This window comes from Octodon degus, unplaced genomic scaffold (assembly GCF_000260255.1).
Source record: "Octodon degus isolate 3935 unplaced genomic scaffold, OctDeg1.0 scaffold00012, whole genome shotgun sequence".
NCBI lineage: Eukaryota > Metazoa > Chordata > Mammalia > Rodentia > Octodontidae > Octodon > Octodon degus.
The window spans coordinates 6,662,525-6,672,582 of record NW_004524588.1 but is presented as its reverse complement, the minus strand read 5'-3'; the positions used below and the strand labels follow the sequence as shown (position 1 = coordinate 6,672,582).

General features: G+C 42.1%; 1 protein-coding gene across 1 annotated transcript in view; it reads left to right on the top strand.

Annotated features, from left to right (window-relative positions):
- The first annotated feature begins 653 nt into the window (after window positions 1–653).
- LOC111815167 overlaps window positions 654–10,058 on the top strand; it is a 91,230-nt gene continuing 81,825 nt past the window's right edge. The window contains exon 1 of the mRNA XM_023709469.1: window positions 654–807. Coding sequence (XP_023565237.1) covers window positions 654–807 — 154 coding nt within the window. The remainder of the gene's footprint in view (window positions 808–10,058) is intronic.

Genomic DNA, 10,058 nt, shown 5'->3' with positions numbered 1-10,058 from the left:
CTCTCCAGGCCAGGGAGCAGCGAGTTCCGAGGTGCATGGTGGAAGTGGGCTGGAGTAGTCAAGGAACAGCACGGTGGCCGGAAGGCATTCAGGGAAAGGCAGCTGGGCGAGCATCAGCGAGGCCGCTCCGGGTATGCGCAGTGCACGTGGGCGCTCGCTGCTCAGAGGCGCCTGGTGTTCCGCCATAGGGTTACAGCACGGTGTACGGTTGTCGTTGTTTATGTGTAATTGCTAAACTGTAAGCCCTCAAGGGTGAAGATTCTGTTGTTCTCTCGTTTCTACCCCCAGGGTCTATCCGTGTGCTTGGCAGATGCCCATGCCTTGACTGAATGGCTGAGTCAGAGGCCCTGAGGATGAGTAAGAAAGTGCCTGAGTCACCTGGCTGGGCTTCTGGGCTCCTGCAGCCCTCGCTGCTTTTCAAGACTTCGGTTTTTACCCCGTTCCTGTCTTAGTGCTCGGTAGTGATGATTTACCAGCGCCAGCCTCTTCCTTCCTGGAAGCATGAATCACGGACACTCCTGCGCTGATTTCTGTGTGACCCTGTCTTCCTCCCCAGATCTCCCTGCTGTTTCAGCGTGAATGTGGTCTGCGTGGGCAGAGCTGTGGGGTGGCTCATGTTGCGAGTCCTAATAAATGCAAGTTAAATGCGCAGTATGAGGACAGACTACGGAAGGGCTTGCAAAGTTAGCAAGGAGGAAAGACACTGGCGACTGATCTTGGTGGTTCAGGAACTCCAGCCCGAGAATGCAATTCTGAAGTTTTATAAACACTTTAATATTCATTACTACCACCTCTTTTTGTGTGAGAGTGAGCCATTGTTGGACCTTAGTTTATTTTCTTATGGTCAAAATCTCATATATGCATGCATTAGAAGAAATGGCTTCACACCATATCTTTCCTTGCAAGTAGGAGACAATTATAGATTGAGATGGAAAATTTTTTTTCTTAGAGAAGCAAATTAGTTATTTTTAAAAAAGATAACTGTCTCAAAACTTGTGAAAGATGAGAGCATTCTACCCCAGACCCCAAAGACTCATGTCCATGTCATTATGGAAAATGTGTTTAATCTATCACTAAGACTTGCCAAAGCAAACAAAGCCTGTACAATCCTTCAAAGAAATGTTGTCACAAATGTGAGCAAAATTTATATATCCCATCATGCAATCACTTTGGCCTACATATCCTAGTTTCATATTCAATTATAATAACTTTATCATGTCTTTTCAAAGTCACAGACGATTACAAGAAATAAATTATCAGGGCAGGAAAGGTGATAGAGGAGGCCACAGCAATACACAAATGGAAGGATCTTGACTGCACTAAAGAAAGATTAAAGGAAATATTAAGCTCTCAGAGTGGTGGCAGTTGAGGTCCACTATGTCCAGTGCAAATAAATCGGTCACCCCTTTTAACCTCACTACCCAGCTACACTGCGTCTGAGCTACAAAGTGACATCAGAAACTTTATTTTTAAAAGTTTCTTTTCTTTTTTTTTTTTTGGGGTGTGTGTGTGTTTAGCACAGGGCCTTCAGGGTCTACAGGGTCTCACTACATAGATCAGACTTATAGTGATTCTCCTGTTTTCAGCCTCCCAAGTGCTGGGATTACAGGCTCAGACCACCGCGCCCAGTCTCAATCGCTGTCTCAGTGTTTCCTCTTGGGCAGGGCTGGCATGGCACACCGGAGATCAAACCCTGGCCACTGTGCTCTGCCTAAGCAGGTGCTTTAGTCCGCTGAGCCATCCGGCTAGCCCTAAAAGTTATTGTTTTGTTTGTTTGCTCTCAAATTCTGTTTGACTTACACTTGTTTGTCAACAAGCACTGATCTGAACTGATATCTGAGGCTGCTCATGAGCATCATTCTAATCTCTGCAAAATTATTTTGCTGCAGAAATAATGTGTTCATTACAAATCCTCTTCTCCGTCTGATGAATGTATCATCTAAGGACTACAGTCTCTTTATAAAACTAAAAACATCTGGTTGCAAGCATTTTAGATGAGCTTTGTATACCTATGCAGTACAGACATGAATGCTCCAAAGGGGCTGGTTAGAAAGATAAGGCATGCTATGATTCATAAGATAAGAAAGCACAGAACATACTTTGAAAGCTTTGCATTGAAAAACACTCATTCGGGGGATGGGCATGTGTCTTAGTCACTTTCTTTGCTAGGAAAAAACACATAACACCCACAACTTAAAGGAGGAGACATTTATTCTGGATGATGGTTTTCATTCATGGTCAGCTAGTTTCCTGGCAGAAACTGGAGGGTAGATGGGGGTGTCAGGGGTAAAGGTGCTCAATCCATGGCAGGCAGAAAACAGAGCAAGAAAGGAGGAGCTGAGGACCAGAGTGTGCCCTTCCAGGCCATGCCCCAGTGGCCCATCTCCAACCAGGCTCCCTCTCCAGCAGCATAGTTAGCTATGAACTCATCCAACAATAAATTCACTGAGGAGGACAGCAGCCACATGGTCAAGTCATCTTCACATGTATGAGAATTTGGGGGGGTATTTTAGATCTAAAGCATAACAGTCTGTACCAGGCTCTCAAAAGGCTCATGTCCACCTCATTATGAAAAGTGTGTTTAATCCATCACTAAGAGTTAATAATTCCTGCACTGCTGGAAAATGCAATCCAAATTCTCTGAGTTTCAAAGCAAACTCTTAGCTATTAGCCCCAGTTAAACTAAAACAAAAAAGTTGAATATTTTCAATATATAGTAACACAGGGCAAGGATACCCATTCCAAAATAGAATAGGGGGATAGAAAGAAATGAGACCAAAACCCAGAAGAGCAAACTTAAAATTTTACACTATACATGAATGCATAGGTTTAGGATGGCTTTGTTCCACACCCCTGCTGGCTGTAGCCCTCATGGCTTCTCATTAACTGTGGACCCCTCTTATTACCTATAGATTTCTTTAGCAGATAGTATACATTCCTGGAATCTCTAAATTCCTGAGATCTCTATGACATTTCTGGCTCCATTCTCAAACCTTCATGCCTGACCTCCTGGACCTTCTTCTGAAATTTAAGTGGAAGCCCCAGTGACCTAGCAGCACCACATGGATGAAATCAAGGTCTGTTACCAGCTCAAGTTGTAGTTGGGTCCTCTTGAATCATGGCTGTTGTGGCCCCTGAGTGACTAGATGATTGTGTATTGTGGAAGGAAACCCAGGGTGCCACTTTCCATGTGGCCCACCTCAAGCAGAGCGGTTAGGGCTTCTCTTCTCAAATGAAAGTATTAGAGTTTTGAAAACTTGAGCTTAGGAAGTGTTAAATTATTTCATGTGATTCCTTCAAAGTATCTTTCCTATTGTCCTGAGGCAAACTACTATGTCTTTAAAAATGCTTAAGTTTTTGGCCAACATGCTCCCCAAATGTTCCAATTTGCAGGTGCTTCCTTTCTGATGAAACTGCAAAGTTTTGACATTTTTGTCCACATAATTTTCACCTTATATCTAAGTAACAGTATCCAGTACCCATGCCACAGTCTGAATGTTGGGCTGCCTTGAAATTTTCTCCACCATATTAACTAGTTCACTGCCCTTAATCCCAGTCTCCTTTAAAGTCTCAAGACATGGAAAAAATGAAGACAAATATTGTGCCAGAGCATAATTCGATGAAGACCACTGCAAATTGGCTTTGAGCAGGGTTCAAAATTAATTGATTGGCTTTCTCTGTCCTTGACCTAGGCTCTTGTCTGGAGATGAACAACAGACTCATAGTAAGGGAATGTGTATGGGTCACTGGTCCTGGATGAGGCCTGTGGTGGTCTGTGAAGCTGTGATGCCTCAAAGGACAAGATACAGCCATAGCTGCGGATGCCTGGCCCCAACCCAGTTTACTGAAGAGAGCCTGTAACTGCAGGTATCTCACTCCTGTGGTGAATGTCAACCTGGAGATAAGACAGTCTCCTAATTAGCATAACTTACTACTTGGGGACTCTTTGAACTGCTTCCAAACCCTGCTCAGTTCCTGTGCTTTCCTCAGTATCTCCTTTCTTCGTTTGAAAGTCAATTAATACGAGCCACCCAGAGAAGTTCTTTGTCTCAGTCTCCAGAAGAATCTCAACTTCTACTAGAGGATTTTGATTCTCCTGGAGCCCTAAAATCATACCACCTTCCTCTTTTATTGAGGCTTTCACCATCCACTTGGGAGGTTGCAGGCCTGATCAGTCCACAGCAATGACCCACATGTATTCCAGTTGCCAGTGGATGGAGTCTTCATTCCTAATAAAATCTCTTGGGCTTGGCCACTACCATATGCCTGCCTGCCTTCCTTCTTTCCTTCCTTCTTTCCTTCCTTCCTTCCTTCCTTCCTTCCTTCCTTCCTTCCTTCCTCCTTCCCTTCCTCCCCTCCCTCCTCCCTCCTTCCCTCCCTCCCTCCCTCCCTCCCTCCCTCCCTCCTTCCTTCCTTCCTTTTCTTCCTTCCTTCCTTTTCTTCTTTCCTTCCTTCCTTCCTTCCCTCCCTCCCCTCCCTCTCTCCTTCCTTCCTTCCTTCCTTCCTTCCTTCCTTCCTTCCTTCCTTCTCTCCTTTTAAATATTTTTGAGACAGGGTCTTGCTCTGCAGTTCAGGCTGCCCTTGAGCTCACTTTGTAGCTCAGTCTGGTCTTGGACTCACAGCGATCCTCCTGCCTCATCCTCTAGAGTGCTGGGACTACAGGCGTGCACCACCATGCCTGGCACCATCTGCATTTCTTTCAGCATTCTGGTCTTCAGAGTGTTTGTAGCATTCTAGGGCCTCTCTGACAGCAAGCATCTCTGAATTCCCCCTACAAACCAGTTCCAAAGGCTTCTAAGCCACATAGTTAGGTCTGATCACAGCAACATCTCCTCTGTCCATACGAAGATTCTATCTTAGTCTACTTTTTCTGTTGATAGGACAAAACACCAGACACTCATCATTTAAGGCAGGAAAGATTTATTGGGTTCTCAGTTTCAACTCATAGTCAGCTGACTCCATGATATAAATAGGCTGACAGAAGAGTATGGCAGAGGAAAAGATGCCCAATCCAGAGAAGCCAATAAGCAAAGTGAGGAGGGAGGAGATGGGGACAACAATTACCCCTGTAGGTCAAACCTTCAGTGACTCACCTATACCCAGCATCTTTGGCTAATAGCTCATCAATGGATGAATCAGCTGATGAGTATAACAGCCTGTGATCCAATCACTTTCCACGTACCTGAGAATTCTGGAGGACACTTTAGATCTAAACCATAAGAGAACTCTGCAGTGGTAGTAATTAAACCCAGGGCCTTTGAACCAAGCTACATCTTGAACCCTATTCATCTTTCAAGATGGGGTTTTGCTAAGTTACTGATTTGTCCAGGCTGGGCTTGAACTGAAATCTTCTTGCCCAAACTTTCCAGAGTGCTGGACAAGAGCCTGAGGTAGAAAGATCACAAGTTTAAGCCCAGTATGAGCAATTTGGCAATTTATTAAGACATTGTTTCAATATTTAAAACAAAACAAATGTAGAGATTAGTACAAAGGCCCTAGGATCAATCTCTAAAAGCAGAAAACCTCAAAGCAGAAAAAGAAAAGCCAGTAAATGTTTAAATAGCATAGTTTAGAGACTGTGTGTGTGTGTGTGTGTGTGTGTGTGTGTGTGTGTGTGTGTTTCTGAGTATTTTGAGGTGAAACTATTCCTGGAGTCCGGAAGATACACTGCTTTTGCCCTGTGGTCAGGAAAATCATATCTCAACTTTGTGAGTTTGCATTGATTATGGAGACCATTTGAGTGAGGTAGCTATACACAGACATGAATTTACTACATGTTAAAGACTTCCAAATCTGCAGTGGGCATTTTCTTTGGTTTTATTTCCCCCTCCCTGAGGATTTTCTTGTCAATGAATAAAGTTTGGGTGCCAAGGAAAGGAAACAGAGCCTGTGTGTGCAATACAAATTAGTGTACCCAAGGGGGACTGCGAAGTCACCCAGGGCTGCTCTAGCCCAGCAGACCTGAAGCTGCAGACAACAGAACCTTGGGTGTTAGGGATGGAAACTGTGAAAATCTGGCTGAGCTCTGGCAGTGAAGAATTCAGAAACATACAAAATTCACAATGAATAATAAAATGTCTGTTAAATTTTCTTTCCAACCAAACATTGTGGCTCCATATGTGACAATTCAACTCCCCAATATGATAGAAAAATAGCAACTCAAATAGTGAAAGTAACTCCTAATTTGTACTGACATCGCCCATAAAATACTGTTAGAATGTTGGCCTTTGTTTCGCTAGTTGTTCTTCTTTTTTATAGGTAGTTCCTGAAGGCTAAGCTTAGACCCAGCCCGGGGGTTAGAATTGGCACGATCTAGGGAGAACAGTGAGGGGAGCTGACACAATGCCTGTGTGTGGTAATTTTAGCTTTAGTCAGGGCTGTATGCTGTGGCTTGCCTGTTCTTGGGCATCATTCTGCTTTTATTCTAAGGGTTTTTCCTGTGACTCTGTTTACGTATATCCATCTATATTGTGTGCTCGCAGGACTGTAAGTTATAGAAATTATAGCGTAGTCTGTTTTCTAGCATACAGAGAAAAAGATTAGACAAAACCCAGCCCTTCCTTTGTGGCAAAGGAAGCTGACGTATAGATGTTCTTTTTTACATAAAGTAATTTATGCTACATAGTGTACTACATTTACTTATATTCTTGCTACTTTATAACTAAATATCTTGCTGTATGTCAAGTTACTATTTAATATTGTCATGACATTCTTTTCAATTGGGAGTCAAAATTCTATTTTATGGCTAGGCTAATTTAAGATATAAGATTTTTCAAGGTTTTCTTTGATCATAGTTATTGTTATTATTATTTCACTTTGATTTTCACCTGCTTTTTTATTAGACACAAATATGATCTAAAATTTTTTTTGGAAAAAGCATTGAGTTATGAGACACGTACTGCTTTTGAATAGCAACTTTGCTGTTTTATGGAATAAATAGCACTATTATCTCCAAAGATAAAACAAATGATGCCTCTTTTGCATTTTAAAAACTACCCAGTAAATTAAAACAACACGGAGATTCCACATTACTGCAGGAAAAATGGGCATCATCAAGAAATCAGTAACAAATGCTGGAGAGGCTGAAGGGAAAACCGAACCCTTCTGCATTGTTGGTGGGTTAAACTAGTGTAACCACTATTTTTCATGAAGAAAACTTAACTAGAAATTCCATTTCACTCAGCCATTCCCTTCCAGATATCTTCCCCGAAGAGGTAAAGATGACGTCCTACCGTGAAACATGGCCTGTGTTTATAGCATCACAACTCACAATAACTAAATCTTAGAAACAGCCAATATGCCCATCAACAGATGAATGGGTAAAGAAAATGTATTTATACACTACGAGGTAATACTCTCCCATGATGAATGAACCTGGGTCATTTATAGGAAAATGTATGTACTTTCAGACCATACTGTTAAATGAAATAAATCAGACACATGAGCTTAAATACATCATGATTTGTTTTATAATGACACCCCAAAATATAGATGAATAGCAAAATAAAATAAAGATCTTTGGAAAAAAATAAAATAAAAACTACTCAGACGTCATGAGTATATGGGTCAATAACTTTCAACCAAAATTAAATTTCTCTCAATTAGACAGGAGCCTGAAAATTTAAATGCACATTTATGTTTAAAATTAGAAACAGATTATCTATGGTTCTGTTATGAATGTAGTGCTTTATGTAAACCTCTTCAGGTATTTAAAAGTTAGGGAGAAGAGCCCAGGGAGATAGTCCAGTGGCTTAAGCACCTTCCTGGCAAGTACAAGGCCCTGAATTCAATCCCTGGTACCAAAAAAGCAGAGTCAGGGATAATAGAGACCCATTTCTTTACCCATTCAGAAGCATTCTGCTAACCCAAGTCGAGGGAGGTAAGACAGCGAGACTGGGTCCCTTTTGCCACAAGTGGAAACCATCACCGCCTCCCTCTATCCTTCAGTCTCCGTCTCATTCAGACCTTGTCTAGCAAGAGGCTGTGTCCCTGCGGTTGTCAGGGTTTCTGTCTAGATGCTCCTCTCCCCAAGCCTCATGTGGTCACTGAGCTTTTTTGGAGGTGTCTGAATCTAGAGTTTGTGATTAAGTCATGGTCCAATGCTGGGATTCAGGGCACACTCCTCTTTGGGTGAGTAGCCTGTATACAATATAAATGACACGAAGAGGCTTGTCCTTTTTCTCTTCTCTTGTTCCTTTTGCTGCCTTCCACTGCCATGAGTCATTGCCCCTTTGCCCTGTGCCACTTTGACTTGGAGCCAGCCAATTGTTTACAGATTAAAACCTCCATAAACTGTGAGTTAAATACACCTTCCTTCCCTTCTCTTGCTCCTGTTGGCTATTTTCTCTCAGCAACAAGAAAAGTAACTGAGACAGTGATGAACGTAATGTCACGGTGTTTTCCTCCTGTCGAACAGGACGATAATTAAATCAAACAGTTCGGACCCACCTTACAAAACTACTGCACTGTTTATTTATTTTTGTGGTACTGGGGATGGAATGCAGGTCCTCTGCACTGAGCTATATCCCCAGCCCTTCCCCTTTTTGAGATAGTGTTTCTCTAGCTCATTAAGTTGCCTAGGGTGGGCTTGAACTTAGCATCTTTCTGTCTCAACTTCCCAGAGTGCTGGGAACACAGGTGTGTACTGTCATGCCCAGCCCTCTACTGCTCATTGTCTGTGTTGGTCTCTACATTTCCTCCCCGTCTTGCATTCGAAAGTAAGCACTAGCCTCAGTTTTATGACGAATAATCTTTTGTTTATGAACAGGTTACTAACAAACATGCATGCTCTTAAATAATGTACCAGTTAGGTTTTGCTTGTTTCTAGATTTTGGAAAAAGGGCATCTTAGGGCTGGCCAAATAGCACAGGGCTGGCCAAATAGCCCAGCAGATTAAAGTGCCTGCTTAGGTAGATGCAGGGGCTAGGGGTTTGATCCCCAGCTTGTTGTGCCAGCCCCACCCCTGGGGTGTGCTGAGAAGGTGATTGAGACTGGCTGTGGTGGCCTGCGCCTGTAACCCCAGCTCTTGGGAGGCTGAACACAGGAGAATAACTATGAGTCCAATCTAGTAGTGAGACCCTGTAGACCCTGTACTAAAATACACACACACACACACACACACACACACACAAAAAAGGGCATTTTTTTTTTTTTTTTTTTTGTACTGTGGATTGAACTTATGACCTTGTACTTGCCAGGCAGGCACTTAGGCTGCTGAGCTATCTCCCCTGCCCAGGGCATCTTATTATACATACTCTTCTTAATTTTTTTAAACTTAGGTTTATAGTCTTTCTAGGAGTGATCTGTGCAGTTGAGCAGGGAAGTTGCTCCTTTGGGTTCACTGCTTTAGAATATTTCATCATCTGAATATGCTAAAATGTATCTCTTGCAGTCCTAAGTGCTTTTCAATTCTCATTGATTTCTTCTGTGATCCACGAGTGACTTGAAAGTCATTTTTAATCCCTCTTATTTAATCTTTAGAAACAGTCTCTTATTGAAAATTTAAGTTAATTGGAAAATTAAATCTTTAAAAAATGGCCTGTCGTCGATTTCTATTATCTTCTAGATTGAGAAGAGTGTAAGTTAGAGGTAAGTGAACTACTTCCTATTTTTCTGCAGCTGGCAGGCTAAGAATGGTTGGCACATCCTATGTGGTTAAAAGATATGAAAGAATCATGATGCTTTGAGGCATTTAGGAATTACATAAAATGAAAATTCACATGTCTAAATAAAGTTTTATTGGAATATAGCTAAGGCCATTTACTTGTGTACTGTCTATGGTTACTTTTGAGCTATACAAAGGCAGAGTCCAGTGGTTTGATGGCGATGACAGATGTGCAAAGCTCAGATATTTACTATCTGGCCTCTTACAGAAAAAAAAATTATCCAGGTGATACAAATACTTTGAAATGTGTAGAGTTGTGCTAGTTGTGTAAATATTTCTTATAAGTTTGATAAGAATGTTTTCTGATTGTTATATGTATACACATATGCAGATATATGCACGCATATATGGAATGAGAGAGAGAGAGAGAGAGAGAGAGAGAGAGAGAGAGAGA